A 15,692-nucleotide genomic window follows, 5' to 3' on the forward strand; every position below is an offset into this window, starting at 1 on the left:
GGGCTGTGATGCAGTTGTCCCCCTGGCACGATGGGATGCCAGGCTGAGTTCCCCAACAGTGGCAATAAGCGGCACCAGGCACTTTTTTTGCCATTTCACCCTTGCCTGGACCACACTCCCTGCAGAAACTTCTCAAGGCTGACAGCTTCCTGGTGCCCTTCACACAAGACCTGCCAAGGAGCAGACAAGTTTGTCTAAAATGTCATTGGTGAAGATTTATTGTCAGCCCAAGAGAAAGACTTAAGTAATGCACAAGTGCAGGAGTGGTGAGCATGCAGCAGTACCTGGAAGGTTTTCCTCCTGGAATGGACAGAGCCTGACCAAGATTACTCCGGTGCTTTGGGCTTGCTGTGACAAAGAACAACACTGGGAAATGCATAACTGTTAATTAGTGGTAAGAATAAAATATTTCTGAAATAATGCATATATATATATATATATATATATATATATATGTATGTATGCATGGTTCCGTCTTGCTAAGGACAGCTTAGGGAAGATAAAATAAATCAACCAATGAAGGCACATTAGCTTGTTCCTGCGTGGAGCACAAACACAAAAATGCCATTTTTTAGCAGTGTGCTACCATTGTGCTCTACACAGGATGACTTCCAGGGGATAAGCTGAGCCTTATTGCTGGCTTGGACACCCCAGATTCAATTTCCAGCGACTTTAAATTTGTTAGCTTATGAGTGCAAAACTGTGTTTCTCAATATTTATTTTTTTTTTCAGCTGAAGTGTGTTGTGTATCTCCCACTTCCCCCCCTGCTTTTTGGAGTTACTGACTTCCTGGTAACCCCCAAAGGCATGTGGGCCCATCCCCTGGTCAAGACATGAGTGTGCTGACAGCAGGTCTGCTCCTTGAGGAAGGAGAAGAAAGGACTGGCTGAATTTACTCATTACAGGGATAAAAGCCCCATGCCTTTGCAGTACATGTCCCCATATGGATGACCTAACCAGTGTGTGATGCCTATGCTAGATGAAGAGTGTGAGGTATTTGGTTTTTTGTCCCTCAGTGAGCTGAAGGTCCAATACCTCCCCAAGGGGTTTGGACTGCTACATCTCTGGTGGCACAGGATTGTCACCCCCTTCTTCTCCCCTCCCCTTCCACCCTTCCATCCTCCTCCTCATATCCCTTCCCCCCCCCCCCCCAACCCCCCCCCACTGCCTTGTGGTGGAGCCTTCCAAGCCTTGTGACATGCACAGGTGCTGAGATGACAATCAGCCAGTGAGGTACAGGGTGATTCCCTGGGGGCGGTTCCAGGTGCTCACTGCCTCCAGGTCAGTAGTGCAATTGCCATCGCCATTATCAGCAGAGCCAACTCACACAGGTAAGCTTGGTCCACAACTCCAGGGATGGAGGGAAGGGCACTGGGAGGCCCCTGGCTGGGTTACCCAGAGCCCACCACTGCCCCCTTCCTGCTCACAGCACATAGCCCTGTAGTACAAGCCTGCCTGATTTTTGTTCTAGAGATGTGTAGGACCACACAAGATTTATGTTAAATGGCAGCCTGCCAATGGCAGCCTTGAGACCCAGAGCCCCTAGGGGGAAGTACAAGGCTGTAGGAGAGACTGGGTATTTCAGAAGGGTTCAAGGGTGTCTCACAAGTAGCAGGAACTGGCTGCTCAGGCTGCGGTGGACTGATTTGAAGTGTGAGTGATGGTTTTTCTCAGAGATCCCTGATAGCTGGTTTCAGTGGTCTAAGTTGACCAGTAGCAGTAAATTGTCAGGAGAAGGACAACCTAATAGAGGGAGCAATTCAGGGAATGAAGTGTGACAGGGAAAGATGGAGATAGGTCCTTGGCCACTTGCAAGAAGGTCTGTGATATCTAGACACTCATGTGAGGCCTGGAAGAGAAATCTGGACTCTATCATAAAATAACAAGCAAAGCATAAATCAACTGTCAAATGGAGGCATTAGTTACTGAGATAGTCAAATGGAAATCTGTGTTTCAAAAATGTTCAGAAGCTTTGGATGCCTTGTTCCTACATGCAGCAGTCACTAACTCACCCCAGAACCCCAGCTCTACCCTTTGCTTTGCCTGATGTCCTAACCTGTCCATGCCCTGATTTTGCCTGGACCCCATATGTTCTGTGTCAATACCTGTATGGTTGTCATGGTTATCCTAGGGTGGAGAGATTAACTGTGGGTGGTGTCCCTAGCTCTGCTGGAGACATGTGCATGGGACATGAATGTGTGTCCAGCAACTGCAGCAGATCATTCTCACCTCCTTCCCTGCCGACTTCTTTTCTCCACAGCAACAAGATGTCGGAATTAGAAAATTCTTTCCGTAAATTTGCGGTATATGGTGACACAGCTGCCAGTGGCAATGAGATGACGGGGAAAAACTTCTCCAAAATGTGCAAAGAGTGTGGAGTGATGGATGGGAAAGCTGTGACCAGCACTGACATTGACATCGTATTCAACAAAGTCAAGTGAGTGTCACAGGGAGGCATGATGAGCGGCACAGATGGGTGGGAGGAAGAAATGGCAGAAAGCAGGCAGACTCTCATATGAGGGGCAGCCTTGGGTGTTGGCAGTGCACTGCCACCCAGCAGCAAGGTAATTTTCCTCTTTATCACTCCTTGCAATAGGACCAAGGGTGCCCGCACCATCACCTTTGCTGAGTTCCAGCAGGCCATGAAGGAGATCTGCTGCAAGCGCTTCAAGGGCAAATCGGCAGAGGAAGCACTACAGGCTGTGTATGGCCTTATTGAAGGGAAGGAGCCGGGCAGCACAGGTACCACGGTGAGTATGAGTTTCCTCACCTGCTGTGTACCATGAGCTGCTATGGGACCATGCTTCCTTGCTGCAGGGATGCATGCTGTCCTGGCACCTGGGGGAGAGCTTGTTTGTGAGCTATCTCCTAATGTCAGCTGCCTCTTGCTGGCCTCCTTTCTTGCAGAAAGCCACCAAGGTCGGTGGGGTCGACAGGCTGACAGACACTAGTAAATACACTGGCAGTCACAAAGAGCGTTTTGATGAGAGTGGCAAAGGGAAGGGTCTTGCTGGACGCCAGGATGTGACGGACAACAGTGGCTATGTTGGAGCCTACAAGGGAGCTGGCACATACGACAAGACGCACAAGAACTGAAACTGTTTAAGGGAATGAGGACCTTTCCTTAGTGTAGGAGAGGCAAATAAACTTCTCATGCAAGCAGCCTTCTGTCTTTGCTCTTCAAATCTGATAGGGTGGAATGCACAGGGTGGGATCTGGAGGACTCCAAAGAATGGTGCAGATTCCCTATCCAACCATGTTTTGTGGTGGGGTTAAATCCAAGCACAAGCTGGCCTTCTGGGGGAAATTCTATGGGCCAGCTGCACCACTGCCATTACACTGATTTGCATTGCCAGTCAAGGAAGGGCTGGAGAAAATAAACCTCCCTGAGCAGGGGCAGGCACACAGAAAACACGGGAGGAGGTATGACACTAAAGGGATTGCAGCTGGTGGAGAAGGCCATACCAAAACAGTGCAGAGAGAAACAAGCTAGCAAATGAAGAGGAACCACAGTGGCTGGCCCCAATCTCATAGTCTCCTTGAAGGCACTGAGGGGATGGAAGACCAGGAAGGGGACGGGAAAGGTTTCGGGGGGAAAGCTGATGTATTTCCCCTCTGTTTTTGCTTATTGCTTATCTTTATTTTTCAATACCAGAACCAATAATTTAAAGTTTATATTAGTTGGCAGTAAACTGTGAAATTCAGACTGAAGACTGCTTCTTTGCCCACAACAGTAGGAATGAGATATGGGAAAAATGAAAACAATAGCACTTGAAGGTATGTAAAAAATAGGCCTTATGTCTGCTTCTTAATTTTTTGTATAACTCAGATCTTTAAAACACACTCAAGGTGGCCATCCTCAGCAATGTTTTGTTGGTATATCATATCCTGTACAACACTTCAAGCAAAGTACTGGAAATGAAGAGATTTCAGGATGTTTGACAAAAATAAAAACTAATGCACTCAGTAAAAAAATCACAGAACATTCTCACATAGCTCTGCTTTGGTTAGCATAGCATTCGTTATTTAAATGCTGTCAAAAGATAAATGCAATAAATATTAATATTTCAGAGCTATGATTGCTATTCCTGACACTCTCTTTTAGTAGTTGCTGAAGCGGCTCTATTCATCCTCATGCTGATGAGATGGTTCTGTAAAAATATTGCTGAGAGGTCACAGGACTGTATGATTGTGCCCCTGGATACAGCTTTTCAACTGATGCTTTGGTCTGTAAGTCTTAGTCTCCTGGTCTTCCCAGGTGAAGGGCTGACTGATTTCTTCCTCACAACAAAGTCAGTGTATGGGAGACAGAGTATATCTGTGCTAGTGTAATTAAAGACACAGGTTTGAGGTTCTCCCAGCATTTTCCATGTCACCTCACTCCCAAACGCTTACTAAGACACATAGGGTATTAATCAGTACATTTCTGCTGGTTACTGGTGGCCAAGCAGAAATGAACACCAGATTCATGGGCCCAGCAGGGTACTACCACCAAATAATGCAGTTTCAAGCAAAAAAATGTAGGTACCAGCAGTCTCACAGCTGTATCAGTGTCCAGGCTTGGTGTGGAATCTGTTGTTTGCATTTGTTCTATCTGTACTTCAAACACCTTGGGACCTTGCCATTTTGGGGGCAGGGAAGAAAAGGACTGCTCTCAATAACCAAGCAAACCTTGAGTTTATTTCTTTGTTCCAGCCACAGTTTCCTTGTAATTATATGACTCACGAAATTGCCCACATAAAAGTTCTGCAAACAAACACAAGAATGTATCATCTTATTACGTTGGGTTTTTTTGTTTGTTTTTTTTTGTTTGTTTGTTTGTTTTGTTTTGGTGTTTTGTTTTTTTTTTTTTTGCTTTTTAAAAATTTATATATAGCTGGCATGGAAAAAGCTGCAGGAGTTTCAAAACCAAACTGCGAGCTTTGTGCTTGTATAGTGTGAGTTCTGGTTTGCATTAACTCGAGTACAATGTGACACTGGAGGGTGAATTTCTGAGACATGATTCATTCTGTACTTCATCCTGTAATCTAACTTGTGTAGTACTCCGGCACCAACAAGAATCACTTCTTGTCCTGCCTATTCCTTGTAAGTAGAAACCACAAAAAGATGAGGAACGTTATGCTCACTCCCTATGGCAGCTACAGAGTGGACAGATAAAAAAAGTCATGGTTGACATAAGATTTTTAAAATAGTACCTGATTACTGCATACCCCTGGGGAAGCAGTAATACCAATGGATACAAGGTTTTAAAACAGCAAAGCTATGTATCGATGACAGAGTAAAAAAAAAAAATTGCAAAAAATAAATAAATAAAAAAAATATGCTCTGGTGCATTGGGAGCCTGCAAAACCTGACGTGACTCCCCAGTGCAAAGTATGTGTCTGGATTCTGTTACGCCACTGCCACCTGATAGTAAATATCTGTATCTTTTTGTATTTGCTCTCTCAAAGAGGCCATATTACCTAGAAAAGCAGCCGTACTGGGAGAAATAGGTTAGAAGTCTTCCTCTTGCTGGTGGTTAAAGTTTATTGTGCATCACTCCTCTGTGCTGTTCTTTGAGTGTCAGAGGGAGGAGGAGGGCTTTGGGATAGGGCTAGCTGCTGGTTCTCCTATTGTAATTTAAGCATGTGTTTGCATAATAATCAGAAGAATGAGGTCATAGGAAGCTGCTGGAAGAGAAATGTAGCTGCTCACATATTTAGTTCAGTTTGGAGGATTTATTTGCAGCAGTGAAAATCTTGATGAAACACAATGACATCAATAATCAAGGTATTTATACCAAGCTATGGCTAAGATGTGTCATTACTGTGGAAAATAAGTAAGCATTGCCTCCAAATTACACAGAAAAACAGGGAAAAGAAACACCAAACCAAGCCAAACAGTCAATTTACAACTGCTCCAAAGCACAGTGGAGAAAAATACCTTTAAGTCCTGGTCTTTGGCAAGCTCAGTGAGCTTGTTTCTCTGTGATGTATCACTGACCCTACAGCCATTCCCTTCCTTTCAGTTTCCTTTTCTGCCTTCTAGAAATATGACCCAAACCCAGTATTAGCAATTCTTTGCCAGCTGGCCATTGCCTCAGGCTACTGGAGAACGGACCTGATACCTCAATCAGATGGAAAGAATTTGGCAGCATTGATGCACACAGAGCGCAATCTGTGTAGTAAAAACTAGGGCAGTAGGATAAGAGTGTTACTGAACACAGGTAGGCAAAAAATGACTGGAAACTGCATGTGGGTATGTGCATGTGCGTTTGTGTAATGTTTTTAAAGCAAAATCTTGAAAAAGGCCTCTGCTACCTGTTCTGTATCTCAGGCAGGCCATTACAGTTTTGGAAATCTTGCTGTTGCTAAAGTGGGCACAATTTCACTTCATCAAAGCATGAGGAAGATAGAACAGATGTTGATGTCAATGCAGCCACTGGCTGGTGGCAATGGGACAGGATGGACAAGCAAGTATCCATGCAAAGTAACACTTGTGCTGCAGCTGGACTGATGGCTCGTACTATATTCTGAGGCATTGACTACTCCTTTGCAAAGTTAGTTTTTTTTTAATGTTCCAGATTGCATTTCTAACATGACAGAGGCACGGGGAGCCCAGCAGTCAGCTTACTGACCTGCTGTTCCATGGTCTACGCCACGTGTGGCATACTACGTTGTAGCTGCACCTGGATGGCAGTGGGACTTCTCCACATGCACTTTGATACAGTTAAGTAAGGCCTTGACCTAACATGCTCTTACCCTGACAGCGTAAGGGAACTGTGATGATAGATGGATGTGGGGCATTAATGATCTATGCACGTTTATATTGGACTGGTCATGCAGGTGCTATTTACAGAGTTATAAATTTAATGGACAGCAGTGTAACACTTTCCCCAGCTGCCTCTTGTTTCTTCTGCGTCTCTGGTTATTGAGAAATGTGCACATCTCCACCACCTCAGGGAAGCAGTGGTTTATGCAGTGCAATGTTTATTACATGCAGTGGGTACACCCAGTGGGTATTCACCTCAATTAACACATACATGACAGAAAAGAAAAATGCACATTTGGAGATGGATGCACAGTGGCTTCTGAGAACTCTGGGTAGTTAGAGGACTGCTGTTTTCAGTTGGGTTTGCTCTACATCACACTGTTGTTTCACCGGAATTCCTTGTGTAATACAAGCCTGACGGAAGATTTGTAATGCCACAGGCTTTTCTCTTTATTCCAGCACTATTAAACAGTCTTACAGATTACTTCTTCCTCTACCCACTTTGTCTTTCTGATGGTTGCTGCATGCTCCACTCTCATTCCTCCTCTCTTTTTCCAGCTGCAAACCTTCACAAGTTCCCTAGCTGTCACAGTTCAAGCATTTGCAGCTCAGCCCCCAGTTGCCAGTAGTGACAGCAGGAAGTATTCAGCCCATCAGCCCTATAACCACTCCCTGCTACCAGTGGGCCCACAAGCTGCCCCAGCAGGGAAAGCCAGGACCCACATGCGGTTGGTACTGCTGTCTCGTGTCACACTATGGCACACAGCACTGGGACATGCTGCTGGGGAACAGTGATACTGTTTAATTACTTGAGTCTTTTACTTCAGTCTGTGATTGCTTTAAGTCTGATACTGTTTTTCTCCACTTCTTCTTTTCTTCACTGTCAAGAAAAAAAATTCCCCCCCTATTTCTTCTTTTTCAGCATGAATGTCACAAGCTGATATTGGGGGGCTACAGTTTCCCACAGTGACTTACAGGATTTCTGTGCTCACTAAACTCAGGGGTGGTAATTACAATTGCTGACTTGATGTTCCCCTGTACTATTCAACCCAAATGCCACCCTCACTCCCTTCTATGCATGTGTGGGACATACTGTTTATCTTTCTGCCTGCAATCCCTCACTGCTGTATTACTTGAAAGACAAAGGGACACAGACATAGAGTCTCAGAAATCTTAGTTAATCATCCACAACTAACCATCCACATTATAAATCACTGATGATTTGTCCTCACATAGAACTTTGCTTCACAGCAAGCAGCTAACGGACAAACAATTCCTCTGCACTGCACAGGCAGAACAACAACAGAGGCCAAAGGGAGTGTCAGAAATGCTGTGACAGGTGCATCAGTCCAACAGTGTTCAAGTATTGCCACCTATTGGCAGGGCCAGGCCACACAGCTGTGCATAAAGTGTGTACCTTATTATACCTATAGTTCTGACTGTAACAATTTCAAAAGTGACAATTAGGGGTATTTTTCACAGTCTGATTTAAACTCACCTGCTTGCATACTCTTTTAAGCAGGTGGAGCTTGCCCAAAGTTAAGTACCTGCTTGAAGAGTTGTCTATGTTTTGACCTTCGCTTTTCATCATTCAGAGTCACATTCAGTCTCACGCAGCAAAAGATAAAGTTATGATCTCTTAGTTGCTAATACCTAGAACAGTTGCCTATACCATGTGATATAATGTGACTTAAATCCTGCATAGCTGATACCTGTAATGTAGAAATCTCTGGTTAGCTGATACGCTGCACCAACTCATGAGACTTCTAACCTTCCAGATCCAGCACAGTATTTTTGAAAAGCAGTACTTTAGAAAGGTTGAAGTGTAATAAAAACGTGTACTCTGGGAGATTTTCCTGCCAGTCCTGAATAGCTTCAGAAGCAGTCCAGGCTTCAGTGGGCTTACCTGTCATGCCAGGTAACTTTCATTGTCAACAGAATAATCTCTACCTTCTACAATTATCACAGTAATTTAGTAAATATACACACTGTACACAGCATCAACATTTTTTAGAAATCACTTAAATATTAAAGGACTCATAAAAACAAAATTTTTGATAGTGTTTTTAGTTTCAATTTTAAGACCTAATCCTTTTATTTCACAATATTCTATGTTCTGATGGTAAACTTTCATTACATAATAATGAAGTTAAAAATAATCATGTAACATCAGCAAGTGACATTTACTCAGAAGAGAGGGGAAGACATATTCCTCCAGTTTTGCTGTTCAGGTAACACTTTGAGAGATACATATATATATACATATATATATATTTAAAAATAGACTGAGAGTGATATCTCTCAGGAATATTGAGTACTGCCACTCACCAGCTAGTAGAGATTTGTGCAATTTGTTTATAACTAATATCCCCATGAATGTACTAATTACACATGTAGAACTAACAACTTCTCAGCAACAGAATTAAAACAATGAAACACCCTCATATAACTATGGCTAACTTCTACTCAAGCTATTCTTGCAGAAAAATGTTTCCTAAAAACAAAACAAAAATAAAATAATTTTCAAAGTAAGTAAAGTTTGGTCACATTTGAAACATGGTCTATTGCACTCCATATCTTTTAGTAGCATGTGCTTTCCTGTGTCTTGCATTACATACTCAAGACTAAACTATTAAAATCATCACATATTTTTTTTAAAAATAGACCATAAACTTATTAAAAGGAAAAAAAATATTACAGTAACTCCTACATTTTTAGAGTAATCTGCTTTATGAAAATTATTACACACTTTCTCACCCTAATTGGCCACACAGTGTCTTCGCAAGAAAAAAAATACTGCTGCATCTTTAAGAAACCCTGTTCACACAACAACATGTATGCTCTAACTAGCCATGTCCAATAAATATATCTAAAACTTATTTTTATATACTTCTAAAATCTCTGTATCTAGTAGAGGCAATGTATATAGACTCCTGAGATACATGTAAATGCCAGTAAAGTAACTGCTTGAGAATAACAAGTGATAGAAATTTTAACATCTGTAATATTTAAAATGAAACTGGAAAAATTAAGCATAAGGATAAAAACAGAATCAGAAGTTGATTACATTGTGTGTTATTTCCACTGCTATACCTGCACATTAATCAAGATGGTCGGTCCGTTACAACAGAGTGAGAAAAGAAACACCTCTTCCTGAGATGCTCACAGGCATTAATATTGGGACAAATACTATATTTAGGGCAGGACAAAAGTAAATTCGATGTCCATATGCCTGTTTAAAAATATTTAAACTAGCAGTGAAATTCAGCTTTAGAAACCACAGAGCAAGCTTCAGAGTTTCCAGGTTTCACCAGGAAAAAAACAGTCCTCTGAGGGAGAGCTGGGCTTCCAATGAGTTGAGGAATGAGGGAAGCTGGTCACAATAAAAGGAGATTAAAATGTCAGAAATTCACATCTCCCAGTTCACCTCTGACTGTATTATTACTGAGAAGAATACGACTTGGTTTTAAAGGGATCTGGAGGTAAAATCAAACATGCACTCAGTCAAACTAACTGACACACTTTCACAGTTAATTTCCTTCACAGTGAGAAATGTATATGCTATCCTTCCTTGAGGATGGGGAAGGCTGGAACAACTCTTAACGCATTTGAGAGCTAAGAATATTAATAAGAAGAATCTAAACTCCAATCTGCATTCAAATACAAGAGAGGAAGAGGGCTGAAGGATATTAAACAGCTTTTACATGACTGCAAAATGTAATGCAAATAAAGCTGCACATAAAATGAAAAGGAATGTAGCAAAAGTATAAGCATCTGCTCTGATGTCCTGGCTTTGAGGCCTCTCCACTTTCAACACTGTATTTCAGGGTTGGATATTGCACAGAAGGCAAGAAAAGGCAACCCTACAGGCACCGGGCTTAACTCTGAGGTTAGTAGGGTGAAAGCAGCAGTACAAAAATCAAAGTCACATGGTTTTAGAAACTGAACTGCTTCTCAGAGGGTGCTGGCTGGAGGCAAGGAAGCTGCTGTTCTTCATGCTGTTACTGGGAAATGTCGTAATAGTAGTTACGTAATCTCAGCTCGACTGCAACAAATCCTGGTCGGTCATCAACGCTGTGGAAAGACAAGTATCAGTGCATACGAAGGAGAAAGCTGTAAAGATAGGTGGGGCTTGTAATGCTTGGGTCTTTACCTCTGTGATTGCTCATTTAAAGCTGCTTACAATATTTTAAGCCTAGTGTTACAAAAAGAATACGAAGTGGCAAATGCTACAGAGCATCCAGTCAGTGAATTTAATATCATGCATGTTACTTTTTGGTTGATGAAGGTACTGTGAGAAAAAAAATGGTAAATGAGCTCCATTTATTTTTCTACTTTATTTAGTTCAGTAAGAATACGGAGCAAAAAAATATTTACAGTGTAATATCTGCCTTAAAATGAATACTACAGTCATACAGAGTGGCTCAGCACCACGGAGTCAAGCCTAGTCATACACTATAGGGCTGTACTGTCTCTCTTATAATAATACTTCACATATTGAGATAGTTACACTGCCTGATTTGAGCCTTCTTTTTCAGTTCTTTTTCTTTCCAATACTAAAGATACAAGTACCAACATATAACAAGCAGCATGATTTATAATCACAGAATCATAGACTACCTTGGGTTGGAAGGGACCTTTAGACGTTATCTAGTCTAACCTTGGAGCATTGGCTGGACTCAGATGGGATTCACCTTTCTTATAGAGGGAAAAGGGTCTTTGCTCACGAGCTTGCAGGGCTCATTGACAGAGATTTAAACAGGACTTGAAGAAGAAAGGGGATATCAAACTTCCCAGTGATACGCTGCTGTGGGATGACATGCCAAGGTTAGAGTGACAGGGTGCTGGCAGGGGCCTTCAGCCTGTTGCTTGGAGATGTGCTGACACACTGCAGCACACCTGAAGTCTTATAGAGTTGAGCCAGAGGCTCCTCAGGTAATTGCAACCAAAAGGGAAGCACTGGAGAAACACCTCCAGCCAGTAAGTCAGCTTCATAAGGGCCCAGCTTAAATGCCGCTATCATAATCCATATAGCATGGGCAGTAAAGAAGAGGAATTAGAGACAAACACATGCCTGCAGGGCTATGGTGTTACTGGCATCCCAGAGACAAGGTGGGGTGACTCCTATGACTGGAGTGTTGGAATGGAAGGTTACAGGCTCTTTAGGAAGGACAGGCAGGGGAGATAAGGAGGGGGTGTTGTCGTCTACATCGATGACCAGTTGGGAGTCCATACAGCTCCACCTGGGGATAGATGAGGAGCTGACCAACAGCTTATGGGTCAGGATTAAAGGGAGGGCAGGGACAGGGTACATTACAGTTGTGGTCTGCTACAGGCCACCCATCCAGGAAGATTAAGCAGATGAGTCCTCTCATAGACAGATGGGGACTCTATGTTGGATGTTGTGCTCACCAATAAGGAGGGGCTGGTGGGGAATGTGAAGCTCAAGGGCAGCCTTGGCTGCCATGAAATGGTGGAGTTATCCTTAGGGCAGCGAGGAGGGCACACAGAAGACTCCCTCCTGTGGACTTCAGGAGTGCAGCCTTTGGCCTCTTCAGCTATGTGCTTGGTAAATTACTGTGGGATAAAGCCCGGGAGGGGAGAAGGGCCCATGAAACCTGGTTAATATTCAGGGATTACCTCCCCCAGGCTCAAGAGTGATTCATCCCAACAGGAAGTCAGGCAAAAATGCCAGGAGGCCTGCATGGGCAAAAAGGAGCTCTGGGACAAACTCAGGCATAAAAAGGAAGCCTACAGAGAGTGGAAGCAAGGACAGGTTGCCCGGGAGGAATACTGAGAAATTCAAGAACCAGGGATCAGGTTACGAAAGCCAAAGCCCTGATAGAATTAAATCTGGCCAGGGACATCAAGGGCAAGAAAGTAAGATTACATAGGTTTGTTGGTGCTAAAGAAAGACTAGGGAAAATGTGAGCCCTCTCTCAAAGGAAATGGGAGACTTAGTTATGCAGGATATGGAAAAGGCTGAGGTACTCAATGATTTTTTGTCTCAGTCTTCACTGGCAAGTGCTTAGGCCACGTGACCATGGTCACAGAAGGCAAAAGCAGGGACTGAGAGAATGAAGAACCACCCACGGTAAGGGTGGATCAAGTTTGAGACCAACTAAGGAACCTGAAGGTGCAGATCCTGAAGGAACTGGTGGATGAAGTTACTAAGCCACTATCCATCATATTTGAGAAATCATGGCAATCTGGTGACATTCCCACTGACTGGAAAATGGGAAACATATCTATCCCCCATTTTTTAAAAGGCAAAAAATAACTCCAGGCCAGTCAGTCTTCCCCCTGTGCCTGGTAAGATCATGGGCAGATTCTCCTGGAAACTATACTAAGGCACATGGAAAATAAGGAGGTGATTAGTGACAGCCAGAATGGCTTCCCTAGGGGCAAATCCTGCCTGACAAATTTCATAGCCTTTAATGACAGTTATAGCGATGGTGGATAAGGGAAGAGAAACTGACAACATCTACCTGGACTTGTGCAAACATTTGGCACTGTCTCGCATGACATCCTTGCCTCTAAAGTGGAGAGAGAAGGACTTAATGGATGGACCATTTGGTGGATAAGGAACTGGCTCGGTGGTCACACTCAAAGAGTTCTGGTCAGTGGCTCAGTGTCCAAGTGGAGATCAGTGATGAGTGGTGTTCATCAGTGGTTGGTAACAGGACTGGTGCTGTTTAACATCTTTGTTGGTGACACGGACAGTGGAATTGAGTGCACCCTCAGCAAATCCGCCAATGACACCAAGCTGCATGGTGTGGTCAGAATGCTGGAAGGAAGGGAGGCCATCCAGAGGGGCCTTGACAGGATTGAGAGATGGGCCCATGCAAACTGCATGAAGTTCAACAAGGTCAAGTGCAAGGTTCTACACCTGGGTTGGGGCAATCCCAAGCACAAATGCAGGCTGGGGCAAGAACAGATGGAAAACAGAGCAGAGGAGAATGACTTGGGGGTGATAGTGGATAAGAAGCTCAACATGAGCCAGCAATGTGCGCTTGCAGCCCAGAAAGCCAACCATGTCCTCAGTTGCATCAAGAGTGGCCAAAAGGTCAGGGAAGGTGATTATCCACCTCTGCTCTGCTCTTGTGAGAACCCACCTGGAGTACTGAGTCCAGCTTTGAAATCCCCAACATAAGAAGGACATGGACCTGTCTGGATCAAGCCCAGAGAAGGGCCATTAAGATGATCAGAGAGCTGGAGAAGAGAAGGCTCTGGACAGACCTCACAGCAGCCTTCCACAATCTGAAGGGGGCTTACAGGAAAGCTGGGGAGGGACTTTTTACAGGGGCTTGTAGTGAGAGAGGGTAGATTTGGGCTAGGCATTAGTAAGAAACTATTTAGTGTGAGGGTGGTGAGACACTGGGACAGATTGCCCACAGAAGTTGTGGATGCCCTACAGAATCATAGAATCATAGAATCATAGGGGTTGGAAGGGACCTCGAAAGATCATCTAGTCCAACCCCCCTGCCAGAGCAGGATCACCTAGAGCACATCACACAGGAAGGCGTCCAGGTGGGTCTTGAATGTCTCCAGTGAAGAAGACTCCACAGCCTCTCTGGGCAGCCTGTTCCAGGGCTCTGTCACTCTCACAGTAAAAAAAAAATTTCTGATATTCACCTTAAACCTCCTATGCTCCAATTTGCATCCATTACTCCTTGTCCTATCACTGGTCATCACTGAAAAAAGCTTAACTCCATCTTCTTGACACTTACCCTTTACCTATTTGTAAACATTGATGAGGTCATCCCTCAGTCTCCTTTTCTCCAAACTAAAGAGACCCAGCTCCCTCAGCCTTTCCTCATAAGGGAGATGTTCCACTCCCTTAATCATCTTTGTGGCTCTGCGCTGGACTCTTTCAAGCACTTCCCTGTCCTTCTTGAACTGAGGGGCCCAGAACTGGACACAATATTCCAGATGTGGCCTCACCAATGCAGAATAGAGGGGGAGGAGAACCTCTCTTGACCTACTAACCACACCCTTTCTCATGCACCCCAGGATGCCATTGGCCTTCTTAGCCATAAGGGCACATTGCTGGCTCATGGTCTTCCTCCTGTCTACCAGGACCCCCAGGTCCCTTTCACCTACACTGCTGTCCAGCAGGTCAGCCCCCAACCTGTACTGGTGCATGGGGTTTCTCTTCCCCAAATGCAAAACTCTACACTTGCCCTTGTTAAACATCATCAGGTTTTTCCCCGCCCAAGTCTCCAGCCTGTCTAGGTCTCTCTGAATGGCAGCACAGCCTTCTGGTGTGTCAGCCACTCCTCCCAGCTTGCTGTCATCAGCAAACTTGCTGAGGGTACATTCTGTACCCTCATCCAGGTCGTTGATGAAGATGTTGAACAACACCGGTCCCAGTACCGACCCCTGAGGGACTCCACTAGTCACAGGCCTCCAACTAGATTCTGCCTCATTGACTACAACTCTCTGACTTCTTCCTTTCAAGCAGTTCTTGATCCACCTCACTGCCTGATCATCAAACCCATACTTGATCAACTTATCTACAAGGATGCTGTGGGAGACGGTGTCAAATGCTTTACTGAAATCAAGATAAACCACATCTACCGCTCTACCATCATCTATCCACCTAGTAATTTCCTCATAGAAGGCTATAAGGTTAGTCAAACATGACTTCCCCTTGGTAAAACCATGTTGACTGCCTTTGATGACCCCCATGTCCTTGATATGCCTAGAGATAGTGCCAAGGACAAGTTGTTCCATCACCTTTCCAGGGATGGAGGTGAGGCTGACCGGTCTATAGCTACCCGGGTCCTCCTTCTTGCCCTTCTTGTAGACTGGTGTGACATTTGCTATCCTCCAGTCCTCAGGCACCTCTCCTGTTACCCATGACTTACCGAAGATGATGGAGAGTGGACCAGCAATGACCTCCGCCAGCTCCCTCAGCACCCTTGGATGCATTTCATCCG

At 44.3% G+C, this 15,692-nt stretch overlaps 2 protein-coding genes across 5 annotated transcripts in view; one reads left to right on the forward strand and one right to left on the reverse strand.

Moving 5' to 3' along the window:
• The window catches only part of LOC127395749 (tubulin polymerization-promoting protein family member 2-like), a 65,946-nt gene extending 62,787 nt beyond the window's left edge, over nucleotides 1-3,159 (forward strand). For 3 of the 4 annotated variants that reach the window (XM_051643080.1, XM_051643079.1, XM_051643078.1), the window contains 3 exons: nucleotides 2,261-2,437; nucleotides 2,597-2,750; nucleotides 2,908-3,159. In XM_051643080.1, the coding sequence (XP_051499040.1) occupies nucleotides 2,261-2,437; nucleotides 2,597-2,750; nucleotides 2,908-3,096 (520 nt within the window). In that variant the 3' untranslated portion in view covers nucleotides 3,097-3,159. Of the gene's footprint in view, nucleotides 1-1,294; nucleotides 2,438-2,596; nucleotides 2,751-2,907 lie in introns of those variants that run through there. The other variant, XM_051643077.1, reaches the window with a different exon arrangement.
• Nucleotides 3,160-9,398: 6,239 nt separating this feature from the next.
• Nucleotides 9,399-15,692, reverse strand: part of SYK (spleen associated tyrosine kinase) — a 52,742-nt gene continuing 46,448 nt past the window's right edge. The window contains exon 14 of the mRNA XM_051642581.1: nucleotides 9,399-10,824. Within this exon, the coding sequence (XP_051498541.1) occupies nucleotides 10,752-10,824 (73 nt within the window). The 3' untranslated portion in view covers nucleotides 9,399-10,751. The remainder of the gene's footprint in view (nucleotides 10,825-15,692) is intronic.

The sequence above is a fragment of the Apus apus genome, chromosome Z, assembly GCF_020740795.1.
Source record: "Apus apus isolate bApuApu2 chromosome Z, bApuApu2.pri.cur, whole genome shotgun sequence".
Taxonomy (NCBI): domain Eukaryota; kingdom Metazoa; phylum Chordata; class Aves; order Apodiformes; family Apodidae; genus Apus; species Apus apus.